Here is a 27,009-nt window from a genome sequence, read left to right as displayed (position 1 = left end):
CTTATAATTAATTGTATCTAAAACACTTTAAGGAAGGTCTGAGATTAACAAATCTGTTATTTGCATTGAAAAAGATCAAACAATCTTCTGAAAAGTCAACAACTAACTTACATTCTGAATCTCACAACACTCACCACAAATGTGTGAAAAAAGTCATTTTCCGTAGTTGTATCAAGAGTAATTTTGTTGTTGCTGCTTTAAAATAAAATACATATTACTACCTTATAATTTTTTCAGCCTTCCAGCTTTGTCATTCAAACCTGATCAGAAATCACTATTCTAAAATGGCCTGATTTGGGCAATATTTGTTGCATGGTATTTTGAGATGAATAAGATATGACTGAATGCTCACAAACACACACTTTGAGCAACCAAAAGGAAAAACAAACAAACAAAAAACTTTCCTTTGGAGGGGTCACAGAAAGCATTACCAAGATTTTAAACTTCTTAGCTACATAATCATAAATGTCCTACAACAATAGGTCACTGTGAGTTATGTAGATATACTTTGCCTAGGAAGTTCAATTTGCAAAAAACATTACTCCTTTCAAATCATGACCACTAGAATCCAAGCGTTCACTAACTCTTTTCTAAACAACACTTTCTGCCAACCAGTAGTTTTCCCCACCCCCTTTTTCCCGCCCCCACCCCCCTTTTTTTTTTGTCTTTCCTTGCTACAGGTAAACACCAGGTACACACATAAGCTTGTGTATATTTCATTCACTGAAAAGATTCAGTCAAGAAGAAAGAGTTGACTTCTCCACAGCTTTTTCATGACTGAAGGGGAAGAAAACCTGTCTGCTATGCTTTTCTACATGCCATTTATACATCAGAAGAAAAAACAACAACCCACCGACACTGACAGTTAAAGTATCTTTAAATTTTTTGCTCTGCAATGGGGCTAGCATTCTCATCAATTCTGTCTGAACAGGAAAGGAAAAAGGCTGGAATAAAGCTCCTAACCACATATCTTATTCTAGCAGATAAGTTTGTTTGCCTCTATCCTAAGATAGAGGCATTGACTGGATGTTCCCTTTCTGTTCTTACTTAAAACAGTTGAACTTCCTTAAACCACCACCAACATTAAAAAGTTTTTCAGCAGTTGGCTAAACAACTGCACATATCCTTAACAAAAACAGAATAAAACATCTAATCAATAGTGATTTTTGTATCCAGAAAATAAACTATTAATAAAGTTAATAAATATATAAGGAATAAAACAAAGATAAAACTGCTCTGCAGTTTTTATTCAGCTAACAGAGAATACAGTGTTGTCACACAATATGCTGTTAAGAGATATTTGAGTATCTAATTAGGAGAGGTGATATATATGCAAAGCAAGTTGCAGAAACAGTATGCTGGAACCTGCAAACAAGATTCTCCACTTCCTGATACACCACTAATTCAGTCTTTCAGTCTAGAAAGAAATTTGATTTTTAGATAGGCAACCTTAATGTATTGCTGAATGAAATTGTTACAGTTGCACAAATTCTTAATGTGTCTTCAAATAGGTACAGAATCAACTGTTCTTTTTCAAAGCTTGCAGGTTGTTCTTTATTATTATTAATAATTTATTTTTATTAGTATTTGGAGAGAACTAAAAACATAGGTGGCAAGCACCACAACTTACAGCACTGAATAGCAAATAATTACAGCAGACATTTGGAAAACCACCAATGTTTAAGAGTTTTTTCAGCTGTTGGCTAAACAACTGCAACTATCTTTGCCAAAAGCAGAATAAAATGTCTAATCAAAAGTGACTTTTTCATCCAGAAAATAACTTATTCATTAAACTATTTTAAGATGAAAGTTCAACCTGTTACTGTGGTCGTATCTGTTCTGTTGTGCAACCATGCTTTCCATTCCAATCTCATCCAGAGCTTACAAGCTGTATCTCATAAGAGGAGCTATTTGACTGCACACAAGACAGACACTCAGGAGGTGCCCACAAAGTCCTTCACTGATGTGGTGGCAAGTCCTTCTCATTACTGACTTTCAAGCCTTACTAGCTGCTCCAATTGTGAGCGCTACTTTCAGATGTTCCTCTGAATTCTACATAGTGCAAAATACCATTGTCTTAAATTAATCCCCTCTAACAAGGTTGTGTTGTTTGTTTTGTTTTCCCTGCATAAGCAGGACAATCTTTTTCCTGTATTTCTCCTACATAAAGTATGCAAGGTTATTTAGGTCAATTAGACACAAACTCTATTGTGTTTAAACATCAGAAGACTCAATGCTAGGTTTTAGGCTGATTTTACATCAGAAACTTCTGTTTCATTCCATCAGAAATTCACTATGAGGTTGAGCCACTGATAACTAATGCCACAAACATTAAAAATTGCATTTGCTAGTGGCTTAATAGACAAATTGTGGGAAATTGCATGAAAATGCAGCATATGGATCACAGTGTGGAAAAAGATGGTGTATATATACATATATATAAGAGCATTAAAAAAAAAGGAAATACAATGGCTGTTCAACATTGCCTTATATAAAGAATGTTTTAGAAATGTTCGCTGAGGGTAATTATTTGGTCTCTCAGCAATAAAAAAAAGGACATAGAAATAGATAAAAAATAAACAAGATCACGTGAAAAATGAGGCTTCTTTCAAACATGACTGTATAAGGAAGCACAGAAGAAAAAGAGGATTTTCCTATGTCATTGTTTATTGAGTTAAACAGTCTCATTAGGATCAGTGATGAAAAATACCGGCAAGTCTAGCCATAATGATGAATTCAAGCAAAAAGTTACATCTACAAATCAAGTGCTAAATGAATTAACATAAAATAGCTGTATTTTAAGATACAATTAGCTACAGTTTGAATCTACATTTTGGATACATATATTGAAAGCTGATTTGAAATTATGATTTTCCAAAAGATATGAGCTGCATGCTCTAATTCTTTAAACAGAAATCAGCTTATTTTCAAGACACCTTGATACCAGTGTGTATACCTTAAAACTCTGGACCCAACTTCAGCATGAAAAAGGATTGCTTTCAAGCATACAGGGAGTGGTTATGCTATTTCAGTAGGGAGCAAATTAACATCAAAGTATAAACAAAGGATTTGTCTTCAGTTTATGAATTATCTTGCAAAACATTAAACTTTTGTGGCAAAGAAGTTCAGCTACAACCAAGTGAATGGAAAAACTGATTTTCAACCTAGAGAAAAGAATGTAATTTGTACTAACCTTCAGGATCAAGGAGTTTCTCTATGCCCAGGTGTTGCCTGGCTATGTTAAATGCATGGTCTAATCGTTGCACAGGGGACTGCTGAGAAGCAAACAGCATTCCAATCAAACAGGTCAGGTCTAAAGCCAAAAACAAGAGGAACAATCAGTTTCTTCTTTTTTGGTGTTAGACTATATAATTCTACTGCTATCCATCAGTGTCAGCTACTACTTTTTTGTTTTCTTAATGAGAAAGAACTCGTTCAGTCCAGTGCTGGAACTAACAAAGCTTGGTTTCTATGGATTTATAACTTATACCCATCCATATCCATCACCAACCACAATTAACCACATTTCTTATCCCCAACTAAATCCCACTGGCCTATAACCTAACTCCCCCAAACCCAGTTGTTTCCACCCACAGCACTCTGGTGGTCCTGTCACTCCCCTAATACCTGTCACGGGCTTGCTCACTCTCTTTCAGTCCCAAACAGCGCACAGGTGAGAAGAATCACGTGCTGTGGCTGTGCACACTAAAATAAGCTCATGGCAAGCCAAGCAGGATAGGTAATTGCTGTATTTATTTTGCAGCCTTCCTCCTCTCTCCAGCCACCAGTTTTTCACTACAGGTTTAAGAATGTTATTGCTGCTGACATTAACAGGTCTCTACTATATCTGATTGAAATGGGCCAAGAGGTTTCAACATCTCATGATGTGGGAACATATGCAGCATAACTGCACAGGACACTTTTCATATCAAAACCTTTAGAAAAACACATACTTTTCAGATGAGTACAAAACTGTACTCCAATTGTGGGTTTCAGCTGATATAAGCAAAAGTGCCACAGCACAAATTAGACGTGCTTACAGGAAGGACAGAACAAACAAAATTAAATTACAGCTCAGATACATAACCTGATCCCCTTGTATTACCAGTTGCACTATTTGCAATATAAATAATGTTAATACACTGTGATCTTTGGCATTTCATCTAAGAGTCATCCATTAGGAGATCAGAATTTTTTTATCAGGCATTCGGAAAACAAGTTTAATCAGGTGTTCATAACTGATGTGCATATAATATGAAGAAAAAACAACTATACTATTTGTGATTTTGACACTGTTCTAAAACAGAAATCATTTATACATGTAATTTTATCTACAAACATATCAAGTATGATCTAAACAATTTGCAATGCTGCAATTAGCTCTGACAGATTTACTTACATTTTGATTAATTTTAAGAGTTCATTTTAAACAGTGTTCTCCCATAGTTATAATATATAGCTAAATGTTCACTACATCATACTGTAAAAACTTCAAGAGAGCAAAGGAAAAACGCTATACATGCATTAGTAAATTTTCCCAGTGTATGTACCCTTGCTGTCCCAATTTCTTCTGAGAGGAGAGTGACTTAAGAGTAACAACGAAGTTGTTATGAACTATTTTGCTTCTCTATGCAGAAGTTTATAAACATTAAGAATAGAAGTATCGCTATTACTTTATCCTTCCCACCTGCAGAAAGACTAAAATATTAAGTTTGTCTGGAGACAGGAGGGTGATGGAAGAGGAATCTTAAGAGGTTGTTACCTAGTCATGGTTGTAGTAAGTCTGTGAGATCAGACTGATTTGTATACTAAAATACAGGCCTTTTCAAAGCCACAGCTTATGTCTACACAATTTCTTGCATCCTGTTGGTACTGGATCTGGCTGGGATGGGGTTAACATTCTACACAGCAGCTCATATTATGCTGTGTTTTGGATTTGTGGTTAAAATCATGTCGAGAACACACTCTGTTTTTGGCTATTGCTGAACAGCACTGACACAGCATTAAGGCTTTCTCTTCAATTTCATCCTCCTCAGCACCTCTCTTTTTACGACAAATAGCAAAAATTTGAATTGAGACATAACTATAAGAGTACCAAAAGCTCTTCAATAAACCATTGGCAGGTGTCTTATGAACTTTCTTAATATAGTAAACAAAATATAAAGAAGATGGCAAACATTCCACATCAACTCAGACGTATATAACCATCTACAGCAACTCAGATCTCAGAGCATCAACTTAATTAAAATAATAACAATAACATAAGTGAAATGCTCTCCCTATTCCAACAGCAATTTAATTCAGCAGATATTCCCTTTGTTAAAAGAATACCTCACTATACACACTTCAGTAGTCCCATCACTAGAACATGAGCATTATAATAGCAGCTTGAAACGTCAGCTTCTCGGTAAAGGTCTCTAGATGTTTCACTGTGTACACTTACAGGGCAATACTGCCAAATATGACTGCAGGAGATATTACAGCCTAGAAGATTACGAACTGTGGCAAATAGTTCTTAAAAATCCATGAAAAAAACATTGAAACTGAATTTCAATAGCTATAATGGCTTCCAAAAAAGTTTAAATATAGGAGCAAGCAGGTGTGAAAAAGTATTGAAAAGAAATCAAATGGAATACTGATTCTAAGACTTCACTTGTTCTGTCTGTATTGTACAAGTTGTAGAAAGGGAGAGCAAATCCGTTCTTACATCTGAAGCTTGGTTCATGTCTGACAGGGAGTAAATCAAATCTGACATACCTAGCAAGCATTCACTCCTCTCCCCAAAAACATACAGGCATATGAATGTTTAAAATATAAGTTAGGAAGAACTAGAACATGTTGAACTCCAGTCTAGCCACCAGCTGATCAGCTAAAACAGCACCGACCTTGCTTATGACAAGACTATGGACAGGATACATTGAAATGATTTAAAAAGTTACAACAGGAATTATATATGCATATACATGTATTAATCACAGAATGTTTTGGGTTGAAAGGACCTTAAAGATCATCTCGTTCCAACCTCCCTGCCATGGTGTGGGGGAATGACACTTCCCACTAGATCAGTTTGCCCAAAGCCCCATCCAACCTGGTCTTGAACACCTCCAGGGATGGGGCATCCACAGCTTCTCTGGGTGACCTGTTCCAGTGCCTCACCACTCTCATTATCAAAAATTTCTTCCTTATACCCAATCTAAAACTACCCTTTAGTTTACAAACTGTTGCCCTATCCTACAGACCCTAGTGAAAAGTCCTTCTCCATCTTTCTTGTAAGCCCCTTTTATGTACTGAAAGGCTGCACTAAGCCTTTCTAGAGCCATTCCAACACAGCTCTGTTTGTAGCTGCAGCCCCTAGTAGTAAACAGAATTTAAGAAGCATCTTCAAACTTTGCTCTAATTACTCCTCAGAGACTGCTTCCTAAATCTTTGTCAAAAAATAGAAAGCTAAGTTTTTCACGAGTACAGATATAGAAATTATGACCAAAAAAAAAAATATGTATATATACAAGCAGTGAAGAAAAAAATAGTATATTTAGGGGTCAATTTCTTTACTTAGTATAGACATGTTTTATTCATTCATTTATTTTTTTTCCCACATTAACCTGAAGTTAATTCACCTAAGATGCAGATTGGCTGTGAATCTTGAAGAGTGATGAATTTTGCAAAGATGGGGATTCAGAAATGTAAGAAAAATAACGCAGACTGAAGCTAAACAGATGTATTTCCACACACAAAACACTTTAAGTTATCTAGTAACAGTACCCACTTAAATTTGTAACACATTTCTATCTCTAGATAAGAATAAGGTTTTGCTAAATCACAGGCCCCTACAGAAAAACAACAACAACAAAACCAATAAGATTATGGTAGAATTTATAAAATCAGTAAGATTTTTATAAAAGGAAGAATTTCAAAGAAAGGACGTAAAACATTTTGAAGATACTTTTATATCACAGGCTCGTACAATAACTGTGTTTTCATTTGTTTAGCATTTTTTTCAGTATCACAAGTCTTTAAATCAGTAGACTTTCAGTAGACTTTGTAACTTACATAACTTTATCTAAAATATAATTACAAAGAAATGCCATGTATGTTTAATAGGCTATTTCCTTAGGCTGTCTTTACATCTAACAAAGGTTATAATGCTATTACAATTGGCCTACGATAAGTAACTTAACAAAAAAGCAACTTAGAGATCTAATTCACAAAGAAGTGTATGCAGAAAGGAACTACATTCAGATCATAAAAGCTACTGCCTCCTTTTTAAGAATTGTTTTTTTTTGTTGTTCTTATTTCATATACACAAGAAAACCTCACAGATATCTCCAGTACTCTCACAGTTATAATAAAACAGGATCCAGTAGCAGGTAACCTAGTGATTTGTTAAAAGTATTTTCATACCTTTTCACGCCATTACTTTTACACCCACATTTCCCTCACTTTACTGAAATAAGCTTTTGCTTCTTCTATCAGTTCTTTTTAATTCCATTTTCATTCTCTCCTCCTCAATCTGTCATCCTGAAGCAGAAACAGCTGTGGTGAAGCACTGATTTCTAAGGCAGTCACCTGGCCTAAGTTCAAGCATTTTAAAGAAGCAAGGAGGAAGCTAATGAATGTCGCTTACTCCTACTTCAAAATCCTGATTAAAGTGCAAGAAAGATGAAAGAGAAAAAAAGTAAAAAAAAAAAAAAAACTTTAAGCAACTTAGAGGAGAGAGGCAAAGATCTCTGATACCCATCTGGAGGAAAAAGATTACAAGAAGTAAATGGGTAAAGCTCCTGTGATCTAGAGCCTGAAATAGGGACAGTGTCAACTGTAGTAGGACTGACTTCTTCTCCTTACCAAAACATTTTGTTTTGCTTATATTCCTGGTGCTACTTAGCAGCTGCTGCCTTGTTTAGTCAATAAAGTTCAGAACATTCCACTCATGGAACCATATCCTAAGTTTATATTCTGAAAATTCACACCTTGGACTCAATGATATACCACTGTAGCTTTGTCAAGCAATCTGTGCCCCACTGCTTCTCAAACTTGATATTAAAAGCAATTGCTATAGAGTGTAAATGTCCAAAAAGACAAGGTGATTATATAAATGGGAATATTCACTCCAAGTAACCTCTTGAAAAATGACCAGAGAAAGGGCATTAGAAATATCTGATCAGAATAAAATGTCAGCCATAAACAAGAGAAGGGGGGGGGGGGATAAAAGACTATGAGAGAGAAAGCTTTCTACTGAGAATATTGCTCCCAGTGTGTTTATATGTACTTAGTTCTTCATGCTCGTCTCTTACTTACTTTTAATCCCTTCAAGAATACACTGAGAACATCCATTCAGATACAAATTCCACTACTCTCTGAAGGTCTTTAAAAAAAAAGACAAAAAAAAAAAAAAGCCAACTACTCCTCACTGAAAACATTAGATAAGAGAAATGAAAATATCACCAATTACTGGGTAGGGATAGGAATTGTTTTATTAAGACATGCAATTATTTTGTTATTATCAATCATCAAAATAAAAGGAAGCATACTAGATTACATCAGTGGTTCATGCAAAACTGGTATCCCCTCCAGATTAGTAGCATTTAATCCTTCCATATCTCAGGATTTTAAGGTATTTCTGAGTTGGAGACTTTGTGCTTGAGCACACTTTGTTATGGGAATTCAACACGGCTGCCTTAAAGTGTTTGTTTTGTTTTGTTTCCTCCATTCTTGAGCTTTTTGCATCTGAATAATGAATAAAGATGACTTAGCACTATCTAGGATGTTTTTGGAGGGCAGATATCTAATATGTAGCAGTGGCAGAAAAAGAAGACATACCAAGGTATAACAACTTTCCAGTGTGACTCTTCCTTGACTCCGACTATGGTGAATATAAAGATGTTTTCCATATTGAAGTGTCTGTTCTCAAATGTTTCACGCAATCACTTACCCTGAACACTTTATGTTGAAACAGATAAATACTATTTAGCATCTCAAGTGAATTAGAAAAGCATGCAAACATAATGTAAGAGAGGCTGTGGTAGCTTTTTTTTTTTTTTCTTTTCAAAGACTAGATGGACACAGGAAATATATTGTTAGTAATACCTCCAGAGTGTGTTAATAAGATATGTAAATCTATCTCTGTAAATCTATCTAATAAAGATATGTAAATCTATCTCCCATTTTTATCTACTCAGTTGCTTTCCTTCTGATATTCTTCTCCTTTCCCCACACCACTCAGAAGGAGCAGTCCACAGATGAAGATGGTGCCACAAAAATATAGCAGAGGCTGTAAATTGAGGCTGAACATGGAAGCTGTTGAAGGATAAATCAAAGATACAAAAAATACTGTAAACATAATATAGTTTATACAGTTATTTATTTTACAGTTTAAATGTATTTCCTGAAAAATATTTGCAATTATCTGTTGTGAACTGCAAAAAGTTGAGTTTGAAAAACATTTGTTTGTAACTGTCAGTTTAGGAGTAACGCTAGTGTTGGCATAAAATGCACACTCCAGACACGTGGTACCAGGTCCACCATGGGATCATTAACATACCAGACTTCCAAATTATGGCTAGCCTTTTTTCTGACTATTTCTACTTCCATTCCTAACAGCATCTAAATGTGATGAAGACTGTGCAGAAAAATTACAGCCAAAGCGTCAACATGGAAGGTTTATGGCTTAGTTCTGGCTAAACAAGAAACACCTAAAGTCAAGGCTAAACCTCAAAGACTTCAGTGTCAAAAGCAAAATCTATTATTTGCAGTAAAGACTTTTTTTTTTTTTTCACAAATGGATTTTATATATGAATTAGATTATGTCCTAAGTAACCATAAAGACAACTGACAGTTGGAGTGAACCTTGTTTTTCTTCAAGATGCCATTCCAATAAAAAAATTGCCAGGAGAGATAGGTAATGTGAAAAAGTACAATAATGAAGGGGGAAAAAAGGCAACAGGAAAAAGTGAATGAATGAAATACAGAGGAATAAACTTAAGAGGAACACAGGGAAAATAAGAAAATATCTGGGGAAAAAAAAAAGAAGAGAAGGAGTAAAATGGGAGAACTGCAGAAACAACAAAAACGGAAAATGGAAGAGATTAAATAAAACTGTTTTGTGTTCAGATAGCTTTTCATACTATGTATGTAAAACACAAAATATTAATAAAGCATAGGATGTGTGAGACACTGTGTTTCATGTAGCCTGGTGCTGATCACCTTTTGTTGGGTTTGCATTTAAACTCTCTACTTTAGGCATGAAGCCAAGACACTCTGACACCAAAGTAGGTGCCTACATTTAAGTGACTAAAGTAAGTGGCAGGGTTTCTTATAGAAGGCTTTTTATTCTTATAGGATAGACGTAGGTGCTCCTGAACACTCCAGATGTCTTACTGCACCTATTTTATTGATTGCATCTTGAATCTTGAAGGCCAATTCAGCGCTCCTGCATACTCAGCATGAAGTGCAAAGCCACTGAAAATCAATATAGAGGACGCACTAAGCACAGAGGTTCTTCTGAAAAATGACCGACTCAGGTCTTCAGAGAACATTAGGACTTCCTCTGAGACTTTTGCAGAATAACTTAGTGATTAAAGCCCAGGAGAACACAAGTAGTGCATCCTGGAGTCTTGGAGACTTACCTCAGGAATTTGAATGTACGCTCGCTGTTTCCTAGATGATTGCACAAACTACTAGGAAGGGGACAAAACTTTAGTGGGGTAATTCTTCTTCACTTCCATTCAAGACAGGCTTACCGTGCAGAATGTTATGAAAGATTTATAACAGCAAACACAAAATGAGTGAAGAAGAACTTAAGCTTTGCAATCTTGTTATAGAAAAACTGAATGAAGAGCATGAATTGCAGTAAGCAGGAAATGAGTGTTCTGTTCACAGCTGGTGAGCTTTGCCCTGAGCAGAAGACAACCTTGGAGAAGGTATGACATACAAACACCGAGAGACTTGTCTAGACAACACCAAGGTTGCAGGCATGCAGGCACCTACCTTCCACAACCAGGGACTACTTGTAAATAAGAGACTTCGTTTAGATATCTAGAGCTCTTTTTATAGAGCTGGACAAAATGGAATTTCTGATTATTGATGTCAGGCACCAGATGATGTTAGGCAGTGTTTTTGAGCATGCAGTCTGGATATCTGACTATCTGACTGGATACCTTGACTAGGAAACAAGAAGACTGATATGTCTAGGTGAACAGACATGCTACAACTTTGGCCTTCAGTGGCTACACTGATTTGCCAAAGTAGTTATCAAAGTAGTTAAAATACCAAAGAGTACCACTGATTTTAGCCTTTGAATGTACAATAGTGATTAGTTATCCAATATAATTTTAGCATATTTTCCCCTTGAGATTTATCTAATTTTCTTTCCCAAAGGCATCCTAATGCAACAGAGGCAGCACTACACCACTAAATTTAGCAGGAATCATTCAGTCCTTTCTGTATCACAGCATTCCTGTGTGGCTTAAGTAACCTGGTATTTCAGTTAAAAATAGCATTTTCCCACGTAATAAGGCTGTGCGCAGACAATGCTTTAAGGAGATGAAGAGGTATTCATGCCCACAGAAATTATCCATAGCTCCCACACTTTGACACAGCTTCTGTGCAAGTAATCATCTACAAGTATGGAGTCAGATCTTTACACTGAAAGGGATTCATTGATTTCTACAGGACAATTGCATTCTTATATTCAGGTCCTTAAGAATGAAACCACCTATGAAATGAGAGACAGAACAAATTAAAAGGAGAAAATGGTCATCAGTGGAAATGACCAAAAAAGTAAGTTTAGAGAGTGCCCAGGGAAAACAAAACCAACCAACCAACCAACCAAAAACATTTGAGCCAATGAGCAATGAAAAAAAGTAGTTATTGAAAGCTAGTGACAGAGTCTGTGTCTACAGTGTGAGATGAAGGCTCCATTTGACAATACTGTTTCCCAAAGCATGCATCCTAAGTGCATCCTGTTATGTCAGAATAAGATATGGATGAATAGCAGCCCCAGTGTGCCTTCTAGTCTTCTGAGGGATACCAGAATAGGGAGACTGGGAGGAAACAACCATGTACTTGGGCAGATCACCACTTAGCTGGAAAGGACCAAGAGATTAGATGGTAAGTGACCTCTCAAAATAGTGTATTCTACGCTTACACTACTAGAAGCTACTTTTTAGTTCCTTTGTGCTCTTAGCAATATCCTGAAGCAAGACATGCCTGCTATCCTCCAAATGATAATTCTTCAAGAACTAGTTAGCTGGACACATAATCAAAATGTGTGAAATTTTCTGGTGCACGTTGTTTTGTTGCCTGAAACAGGCTGATACTGTCCTGTTATTTACAGATGTCTTTGTAGGGACTTCTGTGCTAGATGCCATTTCTTGACTGTTCATTTTGCAGTGGAAGTTACCTACGACATATAAAAGCCTCTCCACTCAAGGGCATTTATTGCTTTAATTTGAAATTATTATTCCACAGTTTTTGTGGTAAAGCAAAAAAAAAAAAAAATTCAGGCCCTTAAACAACAAAAGAAATTCAAACCCTTCCCTCAAATTACATTTAGTACTTGATAGTGTTTAACAAACTTTTATATAGAAAGAAAAATCAAAATGTCATAAAAAATTCTAAAACATCATAGTTTTGCAAACTGTAATATATACATTAAATGAATGACAGTTTGTTATGATCATATTATTAACACATTAAAAGCTCTTTGTAACTGCTACAGAGTAATTTAGAGGAATAGTGATCTGGGAAGAAAACCCAGAGATACACTTATGAGACATACTCTAACCTTGGGCAACCATTCAGTCTTCACTTTCTCAGGGCTCACAGTATAACAAAAACAGCACTCAATTTCCTGGAAGATCCAGGGAAAGATTGTGTTGAACTGCATTAATTACTTCCCCCAAATAATAATAAATTTACATTCTTATGAGCTTTCATCTAACATAAATACTGTAAGATGTATGTATTATCAAAAAGAAAGGATATGCATGCCTGTTCCAAAATTAATTAGCCTTAGAAGGATGTAGCTAGTGATTAACTCTACAAATCAACTACCTGAGAAAGATGCAAACTACCATATCAGAACTGCCCTAAATACCACAAGAGATTGTCTTAGATTGTGCTTTTGTAAGTATTTTTGTAAGTATTTTTGACAAATTTTATTTTAAGATTTTAGTAACTAATAATAATTAAAAAGAAAGCTTGAAATGTACGAATTTCTTTTAAATTCCATTTATCTATCACTAAATAGAACATGCCCATTTACTCGCTCAAAAACTCAGCTCTCACCAATAATTTGGAGCACTCAGCCAACTTGTAGGACAGTCCTCTTTAAGCGAGAGATATAGAAGTATGAAAAGACAGATCAGGAGGCTTACCACATTAGAAAATAAATGTTGCTTTGCAACAAGTAGTGCCGTAACCACACCAGGTAGGCCTTTAAGAAAAAATGGCAAAACCTTTTCCTTAATCCAAGTACACAGAACCACTAGAGGACTTTGAATCTCTGATGATAGAGTTTCATATAGCATAGACCAGAACTAGTCAACTTCTGAGAAAGGGAGAATACTCAAAACAGCTAGGGGAGCAACATAAAGGTTTTGAAAACAAAGGCTAACTTCTCCAGCTGTGTACCTTCAAGGCAAATCCATAGTTTCAGTCCAGCAACTGTCTGATGCTTTCAGCAAGCACTACATTGGACCCCTCCAAGTGCCTACAGGAAAATCTGTTCCCTGTAGGACTACTTTTAAAGGCTTAATTTTGGATCTATTGCTTGCTCTTCTGAAAAGTTTCCAAGTCTGCACTTTTCTTTCAGACTCTCTTCTTGCTTATATACTAAAATTCCAGAAAATAATCTGAACTAAGCATCCTCAGTTGTGCTGGGGGAAAACAGATCCTCTTCCCCTGCAAGAGGTTTCAGTCTGACACGAAATACAACCCCCACATCAAAGCAAACAGGCAGGCATTTAAAAGAATGCTGAAAGCCCCACTCAGTAAATAGCTAAAACCACATAATAGATACACCATCCTCAAGCCCTTTAAAGTCATCTGTTACAAGCCAGCTGAAACAATGAAAAGTTAGTTTTCCTACCTGTGACTGTGAAGGAGTGCATTGAAAGCCAATCCATCAGACCAGCTACTGGTGAAATTGATAACATTGACCTGTGGGTAATTACGAGTCGATTGACGGACCCAGCTCAGCAGAATCTTTTCACTGTTTGTCTGCTGCAGTCCAGCCATGATGTTTTTCATTACATCTTTGACCTACAAAAAGAGCCAGAATTTCATCAATGATTGAACTTATTCAGTAAAAGCGGAATCTTTTATTGACTCACAAAACCTTCAGTTACCCACATTTAAGCATTAAAGAAAAACTTCCCTGGTAACTGCAGAACATACTTGGTGTCAGCATAATGACAGCAGTCAAGTCTGAATGCTTAAAAAAACCTGACACTGACTTGTTGGCCGCCACTGCCAACACATTCGGTACATTCATCACTGTGCCACATGAAGTGTTCCATGAATGAGCAGAGAAGGCACATATGCCTGCACTACTTAAGGGAACAGAGTGCATGTGAAGTAAGTATTTCTCTTTCTGTTTTTTTTTTTTTTTTTTTTTTTTTTTTTCTGGAAATGCATCCTTAGTTAACAGGATACATTACAGCAAAAATTGATAAAGTGATGACAAGCATTTTTCTGTCATTGACGGTTGAAATAAGTACAGAGGTGAAAAAAATGTGGTCAGTGCACAGCAGATTATTTTTGACTTAAATATGGAAACAATATTTACATACGTGAACTTGGATGAGAAATTAATTTCATTGCATTTGTTACAGGAACATTATATATGTTCCATCTTTTTAATTTTGTTTCGTGAATAGTTAATATTCCTCCTTCATCAGAGAATGATCACCTATCTATGGCTATAACTTTACAGAGAGCACTTAATTCTGAGGGTTTATAAAATATTTCCCTGGAGTTTGACATAGTGTAGTTGCTTATATATTTCTTAGTGACTTCTTTACTAGTGAAAAACTTCCAGTAAGAAGTCCACAATTTATTCTTCTGTAAAGTAATACCTTTGTAAAGTAATTTTGTAAACTTTGTAAACTTTGTAAAGTAATCCCCTGTGCCCTCCATATATCCTATAAAGATTAGCAGCTCTTTTAAAAGATTCTCTAAGATAAGATTTAACTATAAATTTGCTTATCGTTGTTGTTGTTTATTCAGTTATCCAATATTTCTTTATAATTATTCACTTGAATTGCTCAGCAAACAATGTCAGAGAATAACATGTATTGCAAAAGCTACTTTCTGACAAGGATGGACCACTTTGAAATTCTAAAAACTGTGAGATAACATGCAGAAGTGACAATCGTAAAGCATAATCAACAATAAAAAAAAATAATTACTACGATATTGTAGGAATATAGAAGATACCACTTTACTGTCCAGTCTGATAAGTTGCTGGTTAGTTTGACACTAATTACTTCAATCATTTGAATACATTATTGAATTGATAAAAATTACTAAAACAATGTCTTGTTTTTACACCTCAAATTCATACTATCCAAAGAGCATTAGTGCCTTCAATTTTACTTCTGAGACCTACGCATAAAGTTAACCGTATATGATCTAACTTTCTGAGACAGGAGGAGAAACTGACCCTCTCTGAAATTCTTGGGACATATTCCCAAGACTTTCAAGACTTTGACTAAGACACATTCCTTAGACTTTGATCTAAGATTGTAACTTGCACCAATGAAAATGAATATCAAATACTGTCACATAAGAACAACAGCATTCTGTAATTTCCTCCATTTCTATACTAGGAAACAGAAAGTAAAAAGTTTGGTAAATTTATTAAATACAGTATTTAGTTTTGCTTTATATGCCTGTGTGGGTATCCTTCATTTCTGGTTAATATTTTCAATGTCTTCATTATCAAGACCCGACAAAATATATTTACATAATTCAACTCCTGTATTTTCGCTACTGTGAAAATATAAAACTTTGCTTTTCATGAATCCAGTTGCTAAAAAGAAAAGTTTCCAGAGCAGCATCTACTGTACCAAATTTAACAACATGAAACCCTGGAAAATATTGAAATTAAGGTAATGGAGAAATGTCCATGTCACAGTTTTATTGTTCAATTTGGATTTTTATCATGTCCTCGTGTTTACGAACAGGTTTATCTGCATATTATAAGAAAACTGTAACATTTGAAAAATACAACATACAAAGGGTAGCTGAATGTATGCAGAAACAAGAATTAAAGTTCATAACAAAGAAAAAATCATGTGTCTGCATTGAAATTAATATACCAGAAATTAGCAACAAACTATGAACGCTGTGAAAGAACGAATAGGGAAGAACAATAAAACAATGTCCTGTCAAGAAAGCAATCCTTTGGAATAATACAAGTAAACAGTTTTCCTTTTGATGTAAAGAGAAGCACATGAAAGTTTGGCATTTATTTCTACTTCTTAGTAAACTAACAGGAAATAGCTTCAATCTCTTGTTGAGTTTAATATTCTCACGCTGTATAAAGATTTACTCAAATTTTCCTGCATTTCTCTGCAGACGACCACTAAATTTATTTATTTATTTATTCATTCATTCATTCATTCATTCATTCATTTATTTATTTTTATCTCCTGGGTAATTACAGGCATTCAAAATAACAGAGTAAAGAGGCCTGATCTTCTGCCCCTCCGGCCCCCTCGGCTATCATCCCTCGGGCTGGCAACAGCATGGTGCGCCACTGCCCTGAAGCAAGCTCAGTGGCTGAGCCCTGGCTGACACTGAGGTTAGAAGGAACCTCTTTACAGGTTTCTCAGTTAAGATGTGCTCTTCAGAAAGAGCAGTACTTCAAGATGTGCTCTTGTCAGCCTGAAGAGCTTTTGGACAGACTCCATCCTGATATAAAATGCCTCAGCATCCAGGCTCAGAAATGACAGCCATTTCAAAGCACCTAGTAGGCTCTGCCTCTTGCTGGTAGTTGACCTCCAATATTCATTCCTTTGTTAACTCTCCTTTCTAATGCTATATATCCTGGCATAAACAAAGCTTTAAGGCACAGGAAGCTCCAGCTTGCAGAGAACAGAAATACTTGCTCTTCCTGGGGGCTGGACCTATGCTATGGCAATAAGAATGGGTTTTGAATAGAAGAGGGAAAAGGGCAGCACAGACACCACCATGGGTAACATCCAACATGTTCAAGTGCCCAAATGAAAGCTATGAACAGGACAGGCATGCTGCTACTCTTGTCATCACACAGACAAAAGCACAAAGCCTGGGGCACAGAGGCAGTCCGGGAGCCCAGCACCCCAGGGTGGGACCAGCTGCTTATGGCAGGCTGGAACTGGACAGAGCTGGCCCCCGCCATTTTGTCCCCAGAGGGGGGCCTCCTCTAGCCCCTGTCTCCAGCTCTTGGGACCTCACAGCGGAGAAAAGCTGGGGACCAGCTTTTGGGGACGTCTGAAAGTGAAGGAAGGGCATGGGATGATAGACAGAATGGTAGCCAGAGGGAGGCATGATCCAGGGGCCTGTAGTCTGGGGAATATAAAAGTCAAAGACCCCCAAGACACTAACAGCTAAAAACCCCTTTAACTTTAGGTGGCAAGGAGGGAATCTGGCACTGGTGGGAAATGGAGGCTGAAACCAGAACATCCGTGCCTGGCCTACTTCCCCAGGGGACTTCTGATCTGCCCTCTGCTCTGCTGGAAAGCCCTTGAGTCTGTGTGTGCATAAAAGGCAACTCCCAATGCAGCACCATCTCTGGCTTGCACTGTATCACTTTCACCTGCAAAATAAATACTCAGATGCGTGACATTTTGTAAGAATGGCACTTGGATTCAGGATGCCAGCCCCTACAGGACAGGGAGGGAAGCAGGAGAAAATCTGAGAAAGTTACTCATGAAATGAAGACTTTTTTTGTATTTCTCAATCGAATAGGGGCCTGGCATCTCCCTGGCAGACTGACTTAGTATTTTTTACCTGCTATATTTCAGGTATTCTGACTGAATGGATTACTTTTTTATGGCCAGAATCCCCTCAACTCCTTCAAAGCGCATCTTCAAGAACTCTTTAAAGAACATTTTCATAGATGTTCAAGGCACCCATCAAAGTAAGGGATGTTCTTTGCTCATTGGTTCAAGGTAGTGTGACAGGACTGCTCAGTTTTAATAAGGGACTGTTGGAATGCATTTCCCTGGAGTATGTGCCTCATGCATATGCTTTTTTTTCAGGATTTTGGTTGTGAATTTCACAAAAGATATTTGTCAGGTTTGTGGTTTTTTTTCATCCTATTCATGAAAATAGGTTTGCTCTTAAAAAATGTTGACGCTGCAATATAGAATCTTTTTTCTCCTCTTAAGAGAGAGATTCTTTGTCAAGCATAGCAATTGAGAAATTAATAGTTTTGTTTTGTTTTTGTTTAAATGTTAGTTGAGCAGTGAGGTTGGGATCACAGAACTGTGAGAAAGAGGGCAGCAGCTTCAAAGAAATAGAAACCATCATGAAACATGATTCAGTACCACAAAGAGCTTAGGCAGCAGGTGCTCAACTCAGAACTATGGTTCAATTTGAGAGAAACTTTTAATAATAATCTGAAAAACAGGCTAGATAAGAAAGGACGTAATCACCACAGGGGATAAAGAAAGCCACAAGATCTCTACTGAACAGAAATGAGAATGGTGAGAATGAGACAAATCTTTTCTGCTGCAGTGCCTCCACAACTGCCTCATGTCAATAGGATTGCTGACAACCAATCTGACTAGCACTGCCGCATTGTTCCTTTCATGCACGTTTCTTCCACCACCTCTCGCTCCCAATCTCTCTCTCTCTTTTACATTCTACACAATGGGACTGACATTTTTGTAAGAGGCGGTCTTGTTGTCACATATAATTGCAGTTCTATCCTAATGTAGTCTTGGCTGCAGTCTGTGAAACTGGAAAAAGCTTTTTGCCTGTTCATCTGCAGAATGATTCTTTAAATGTCCACACAACTTGTATCAGTTTTTTGCATGCAGGCAGATATACTTCATCTGTGTGACCCTTCTCAGGTTCTTGGAATCAGAAAGTGAATGGATTTGCAAAAGCAGCATTGCACCGTCAAGCTTAAACTACACCAATAGCATACATAAAATCAACCAGCCCGTGAATTTTTTTTGGCCTTCAGAGAGTACAAGTACATAAGGCAGACTTGATATCAAATTATAGGGAACAAGATGTTTTACTCAACTGTAAATAACTGGCAGAAAACTTTGGTGGCCCTGAGTCTGTAATTTAATCTTTAACAACAGCTTGTCATGTTTGTAGCTGCTTAGTGCCATGAACAATCTGTGACAGGGAAAATGGTGCCAAGAAGAAGGAGCAACCCTTTCTTAAGTAACTTATAGCCTTGTTTCTCCAGAAGCAATGTGAAGGTATAATGTAGTGCCAATCTATAAACAGGGCAGAACAATCATGAACATATTCTAGATCATGCAAATCACTTCAAAACTTGAAAGAAATACTGGAAAAGAACAAAGATTTTCTTCACAGTGCTGAAAATAAGCAGATTCACTTTGAACTGTTCCAGTCTTTTAAGGAAAAAAGGCAGCAAACCAACATCTCCTGAGTTTTGTTTAAAAAGAGAAAAACCGATGTACAAATCTGGTTTTATATGATTTTTAGTTAATCATTATTATATAATAATCCTGTTGCTGTTGAATAATGTCTTCTTGCAAAACATGGCTTTAGCTACTCTTTAGAATAGAAACTGAAATTGAATTCTGTCCAAATTAGAAATCTATTTATAAAAAAAAAAAAAAAAGAAAAAAAACTCCAGAACATGCAGGTCTCTTCCCTTCAGTAATCCATAAATAGATCAACATGAAACACTTAAAGTATAAAATGAACATGGTCTGAATCGGTACAAATTTGCAAGGAAGTGTCACATAATTAATCTCTGCCTTGTTAATATGGTCCCTTGACTTCTTATACACGGGTTGTTCAGCTGATGTCATGGGTACCATCATAGCTGCCATCGCAGTTATCACTAGGCTCATGATCAAGCTTGAAATGAAATAGCTATGTACTGCAAGCAAGTGCATGTATCCTAAGTGTATATGCCTGTCATGAAAAACCTCACCAGACCATCCCAGAGAACACGTCTTTTGTGTATGTGGCAAGTATGCCTTAGGGAATGCTAGGAAAAGGCAAAAAAAAAAAAAAAGGAAGTACACAGCTAATACTAAAGCATATCTTTAACACTTCGCTTCAGGAAAAAAAATATGAATAAATCTGTCCTGGTTTTGGCTGGGATAGAGTTAATTTTCTTTGTAGAGGCTTATATGATGCTATATTTCGGATTTTTGCTGAAATGGTGATAGCTTACAGAAGTTTTCAGTTGTTGCAGAGCAACACTTACACAGAGCCAAGGATTTTTCTGCTTCTTGTGCTGCCCTGCCAGCGAGGAGGCTGGGGGTACACAAGGAGCTGGGAGGGGACACTGCCAGGACAGCTGACCCAGACTGACCACAAAGGCGTAGTCCATACCATGTGGCATTATGCTCAGCAATAAAAGCTGGGGGAAAGATGGAGGAAGATGGGGATGTTCAGAGTGATGGCATTTCTCTTCACAAGGAACTGTCACGCATGATGAGCCCTGCTTTCCTGGACGTGGCTGAACACCTGCCTGCTGATGGGAAGTAGCGAATGAATTCCTTGCACTGCTTTGCTTGCATGCATGGCTTTTGCTTTACCTAGTAAACTGTCTTTATCTCAACCTATGAGTTCTTGCACTTTTCCCTTTCTGATTCTCTCTCCCATCCCACCTGGGGACAGTGAGCGAGCGGCTGTGTGGCACTTAGCTGCCTGCTAGGGTTAAAACACAACAAAATCATAATATGAATTTGAACGTGACTACTCATTTCCGTCCGTAATTCATATAAATTAAAGCACAGTGATTCAAGGATAATTGGTAGAAGTTGCACAGCTAGGTTTCATATTCCATCTGCTCTTAGTAAGTAATTTAGAACAGTGTTATGCAATTAAACTAAGAATATTGGGATGTGAGACAGAGATGGAAGTGATTTAACAATTTGCAGCTTTTCTCCGTTGCTTTCACTAAAACATATCATGTAAAATTAGAAATGAATTGTTCTCTACTTCAGTGAATTATGCACATGTGATTTTTGATATGAGTGTTTAGTTTTTAAAATAAAGTCCTTTAGGTTCTGTTTCCCACCATCTTTTCTTGGAATGCTAAGAAAAACTTTTAGATCATTGCTTGGGGAACTGAACCAGCTTGAGCAGACAGACTGTTAGTTCAGACTCATACAAACACACAGACTCAAAGCATCTAGATGCTAATTTTTTTGAATTTTTATTTTACTACTTAGAATTTGTTTGCTTAAGTATCCATACCTAGCATGTTGGTTTTTACAAGATATATATGATAATCCCTCCTTTCTCTCTAAAGAGAAAAGAAGCTAAATGAGCCATAGCTGCTTCAATTAATTGTTAGAATAGCAGCTTTTTAGTGTTTTAAATATAATTCTTGGAATATGATTATGTAATTAAAACATAAGTCACATTCCAAGTTTCTAAAAGGAAAAGTGACTATGAAAGCTATATATCCACATCAGGTTTGTCTGTTCATTTCTCTTACAATAACTATTATACATTCTCTTGCAATGTCTGGCTGTGAAATTACAGTCTAAACAGCTGCTGCTAATGTTCTAAAACCTACTTTATCTTCTTAAGATTCTTAATATCCTAGATAATATGTAAACAGACTGTCATAAAACTTTCTGATTTAGGACCTTATATTGCTTATAATGTCAGCATTTACTTTGTAGGTTGTGGCTGGGTAATGGAAAAAAGGTGAGCGGAATAAAGCAATTTCATGGAGAGCATGCAGCGGTGCCACTCACCTGCCAGTGGAGAATTATATTCCAGATCAAACCAAGGGTCAGCTTATGATTTCCATCCACAATGTCTGAGCTCCCAATATTTACAAGATCAACCTATTAAAGAAATAAAATTATTTGAATTAGATTAATAGCAAGCATAAGAGGTTGGTGTCATTTTAATACATTTGGTATTTAACTTTTTTGGGGGGGTGAGGGAGAGGTATGGCCAGGCTAGCATAAAAATCTCATTTTTCTTCTGTTTAGTAAACATCTAGCTCATGTTTTATGAGTGGCACAATTAATGTGTGGGCAAAAAGCAAGCAATGATGTGGAGTTCCAGATATAACATGATGTGAAAACATACAATTAAAATAAATAGTTAATAATCATTTTATAACCATTATATTAAGGTTCTACAAATGCAAATCACAAAACTAAAGGATGACATAGAAAAGCTCCTGCATTATGCTCCACACTACCTTACATTACATACTTTGCTGAAAGCAACACACATATCTAGACTTTGTAAGAACCTATACAACCAAGGTACTATTCTACATATTTAGATTAAAATAGAACTTATTTTTCCTTTTTAAAATTCTACAATGCAGAAAGCAAGGCAGGATGTATTTTGGAGTATAGAGAAACCCATGACTGTGATCTAAACAAGTCTTTTTCCGTATTAGTTTAGCAATGTTGTTTTCCATAATTATAATATGCATTTGTAACTGGATAATGCACCAGCATTTGTCACCCTGGAATATTCTTTCCTCCATGTGTGAAATGATCCTTCACCCTCCCCCACTTTTTATGCTATCTAAGAATGCCAAATTCAGAGCTGTGAGTGCAAGACAATACAAGACCCACACTTCTGCATGGAAACTACGATTCTGAAATTTGTATCCTCACTGTTTTTCATAGTCAGAACTAATATTTGTATGGCAAAGTACCACATTCCTTTACAAACCATAGTCTGCATAGCTCTATTGCACATCTGAAGCTATTTGAAGTTACATCTGTATGATGAATGAAGGTTTTGCATACCCAAAACAAGCCTTTTCTGTTTTAAAATTTAGGTACATTCATGGATAGGTCATTTTTACCAACCACATATGAAGCAGGTATTTTTTCAAAAACTCTAAAACTTTTCTTTAAAACTTTATCTTTTTTTTTTTTTTTGAGGGGGTGTGGGTGGTGGTTTTGTTTGTTTGTTTTTGATTGTTTTTACTAAAAGAATACATGATTTGCTATTCATTCTAGTCAACAGTGTTTTGGAACAATTCCCAAGTGGAACTTGGACTTCATATCCTACATAACCAACCACAGTCTATATAGCAAGTGATCCTACATGTTCTACAGGCCAAATACTCTGCCTGTTTCTGGAAATGGAAGCCTGGTTAAAAAGAGACTACATCCATTTTACTGAAACAGAGGAACATTTCTCAGTCTGCTTCAGCTTTGTCTGAGTTCATATGAGAGCAATCCCCTGCCCGAACACTACCACCTTTCCACAGGAGAAGAAAAAAAAAAAAAGGGGAAAAAAAAAAAAGGAAAAAAATCTGTAAAATGGATCCAGATGACTGCACAACCTCAGAGCAAGGATGGCAAACACCACCATTAGTCACAGGCTTTAAATAGCCTTAGAAACATTGATTTTTGCATTCCTGAAGTCCCTCAGAAAACACTCTTGAGATGATTTCGAAGCTTGAGGAAACTATTTTAGCTTTATACTGAGCTGATCAACAATATTGTGCACAGCTTACAATATCTTCAATATACGAATACAATGGCCACTGAACGGCCTGTATTTAAAGTAATGTTTTTTCTTCTATATTATTCAATCAGAATGTGCTCTGTTTTCATTTGAAAGGGATTGTTCTGGAAACTGAATGAAAAGCACATTAATGGATTTAGCTAATATTTAGTGAGTAAATACTTTTCAAAGCATTTACTATGAAATTTTGTAACCATACAGAACATATTCAATAAAACCCTTTTTGCATTCTGAGAAATAATGTATCACCGATTTTTTCAACAATGTCAAATATTGCACATTGTGAAGAATTAGAAGCTTTGCCTTCTATTTATTTACATAAAATTCTCTTTAAAAAATCAAGCTAGAGGTCTTTGTGCCAGCCTTAAAAGGTCACTTTCATTTATGCACAAATCTTTAGATGGATAAGCATTACCTTAGATTTATAAAATCGATGACTTTATTCAGCAGCTGAACTCAAGCATGTTTAGTGACCTACTGCAGCTATCAAGAAATCCAATATCATATGCAGCACAGAATACATTATCACTGTTCCATCAAATCTTACTGTTAAGTTTAAGCGGATGTTACAGTTTATTTGAATTTATTCTTGAGGAGGAGATATAGTATAATTAGCTGGCCACTGTAAATGCATGCAGAAGTTATGGGTCCATTAGAATGCTAGCATAAGGAAGATATTTACTTTAAAATGATACACAAGATTCTGGCCTGAAAAGTCAATCTTGACAAAGTAGAATGTAAAGTGGTTTTGATGTGAGTCATTTCCTTAATGTTATGAATCCTACAGAACAGACATCAATGAAAATTTAGCAAAAAAATTTCTTGTAGAAAAAAAAAAATGTACTTCATAATTGTCAGAGCTTTGTGAGTTGATTTTTTTTTTTTTTTTGGTAGCACCTCCTAACCAGCTATGGATGACTTCTTGTAATTAACCTTTTAAAATGTATATTAAACACCATGCATTACCATAAAATTGTGCATCTTGATCAGTCTTCAAATAGCATTCATTATCGCTATATTATTCAAACACTTGCTGGTAGCAGATTGTACTTTTCGAAATACATTCCATCCTGGTGCTGAACCTCTAAGTATCCAAGTCACATTAACAAAACTGCCTTGACTCGAGCAATTGGATACTATAGTTGAGAGTTTGACCCCGCACTTAGAAAGCATCAAGCATGCTGTTCTGACCCTGACCAACTGATTACTTACGTTATTTCTCCGCAAAACCTGCAGCGCTTTGTTGACATTGTTCAGAGCATGAACTCTTGTGGAGCCCTTTTCTTTTGCCTGCAAATAAAGTAAATTGACTGCTCAGAATCAGAAATTAAATACACTATATATAATCTGAATTTTATATTACACTCCTAGTTTCACATTTGATAAGTTTATGACAATGTCAGTGAGGGTATTATAATACACTGCGTATATGCACCTTCCTGATATGAAGTAAAGGCAGCTATAAAACAAACTGGATCCACAGCTGGAAGCTAGTTTCGTATCTTGACATTTTTCAGTGAATGAGTCATTGAAATATATATAAAATCAGATTGTTTAGGTTATGATTGGTCTTCTGCTCCATAGCACAATTCAGGAATGTTACTATGACAACCTAACAGATAAGTATCAGATTGTTTAATATTTATTTACAAGTATAGCCTCTCTGGACTTTGATTCTCAAACTCTCAGTCTGTTTCATTACTCTTTTATGAGAAAGTTTCAAAGAAAGATCCCAAGCTTACAAAGCCCAGGCAGGAACACAAGAGAGGATATTCAGAACTATGTCACTGTGTCTGGTGTGTTTAGAATTTCCAGGTTTATAAGAGCAAGCTGTTCTGTCTTTTTAGAAGTGTGTAACTCCAACATATATAGACAATGAGTATGAAGTTTAGCAAAATATTCTAATTCTACACATTACATTTTGTTCTATTTGATACAAATGTCTACTGATACATAATTTCTGAATTACAGCTAAAGCCCCAAATATCTAAATGAACCATGTCTCAGCCTTTTTTCACTTTACCATGCTTATAAATATGCACACAACAAAGTCAAGCATTTTCATTTTACATACAACCCCAGCAAAGGATTCCTGTCTAATATAGGGTACAGCTGTAGTGTTTCCTCAATTTCAAATGAAAATCGAATATGTTCAGACTCCTAAACAACACTGTTTCCATAGGCCTTTATTAATGGGGGAAATTAATTGATAACATGCAACTGTTACTACATTGTGTGTTCAATATACAGTAATAATGTTAATGTATACATACAAGTTTCTGTCCTGTAAGACATTCCAGGAGCTCCAGAAGTCTTCGTCCATCTCGAAAATCGTTAAAAAGATCTTCAATGTGACGTCTTCCAAACTGAAATCAAACAATGGCTTCATTTAGTTCAAAGCAAAAACAAGGAAGAATCATCATAGCTAAAATATGGAATTCTAACCAGAAAGCTATAAAAGCCACTGACATGCAAACTGGTTTATTCTGTTTGTGTAAAAACAGTGTGCAAATCCAATTAAATAATAAAGATAAGAAGTTTGGCACAAAGTAAAGGAAGAACATATCTTACAACTAAATTCATAGGATTCTTTCACATACATCCATTTTTAATAGAGTTCTTTTGAGTAAGACAGATTGGTGTCTCTTAGGTACTTTCCTTAAAGAAGGAATGTATCCTTCATTCCCTCTTAAAATTAAACTGTTGATATCATAGGCTGTATATGAGCCAGCAGTGTGCCCTGGCAGCCAAGAGGCAAATCACATTTTGCAGTGGATTAAGCACAGCATAGCCTGCTGGCCAAAAGATGTGATTCTCCCACTGCATTTAGCATTGGTGCGGCTTCACCTGGCATACCATGTGCAGTTGTGGACTCCACAATATAAAAAGAACATTAAGGTACTTGAAAGTGTCCAGAGGAGGGCAACAAAGCTGGTAACAGGGTTGGAAGGCACATCCTGAGGGAGGAGGCTGAGGACACTTGTGTTGTCTAGTCTGAGGAAGAGGAGGCCAAGAGGTGACCCCATTGCTTTCCACAACTTCCTGAGGAGGGGAAGCAGAGAGGGAGGCACCATTCTCTGTTCCCCAGAAGCTGAAGACAGGATGTGTGAGAATGACACAAAGCTGTACCAGGGGAGGTTAAGGCTGAACATCTGGAAAAATTTCTTTACCATCAGGGTGGTGAAGCACTGGAACAGGCTGCCTAGAGAGGTGGTTCATGCCCCGTGCCTGTCAGTGATCAAGAGGTATTTGGATAATGCCCTGAATAATGTGTTTTAACTTCAGGTAAGCCCTGAAGCAGTCAGGCAGTTGGGCTTGATGGTCTTTGAAGATCCCTTT

At 36.5% G+C, this 27,009-nt stretch overlaps 1 protein-coding gene across 1 annotated transcript in view; it reads right to left on the bottom strand.

Moving 5' to 3' along the window:
• Positions 1-27,009, bottom strand: part of DMD (dystrophin) — a 1,075,555-nt gene that overhangs the window by 847,710 nt on the left and 200,836 nt on the right. Inside the window, 6 exon segments of the mRNA XM_035542302.2 lie at positions 3,194-3,284; positions 3,286-3,313; positions 14,087-14,259; positions 21,918-22,010; positions 24,883-24,960; positions 25,944-26,036. Of these exon segments, the coding sequence (XP_035398195.1) occupies positions 3,194-3,284; positions 3,286-3,313; positions 14,087-14,259; positions 21,918-22,010; positions 24,883-24,960; positions 25,944-26,036 (556 nt within the window).

Source organism: Cygnus atratus, chromosome 1 (genome assembly GCF_013377495.2).
Source record: "Cygnus atratus isolate AKBS03 ecotype Queensland, Australia chromosome 1, CAtr_DNAZoo_HiC_assembly, whole genome shotgun sequence".
NCBI classification, from domain to species: Eukaryota; Metazoa; Chordata; class Aves; order Anseriformes; family Anatidae; genus Cygnus; species Cygnus atratus.
The sequence above is the reverse complement of the archived record's forward strand: the minus strand, read 5'-3'. Positions and strand labels throughout refer to the sequence as shown.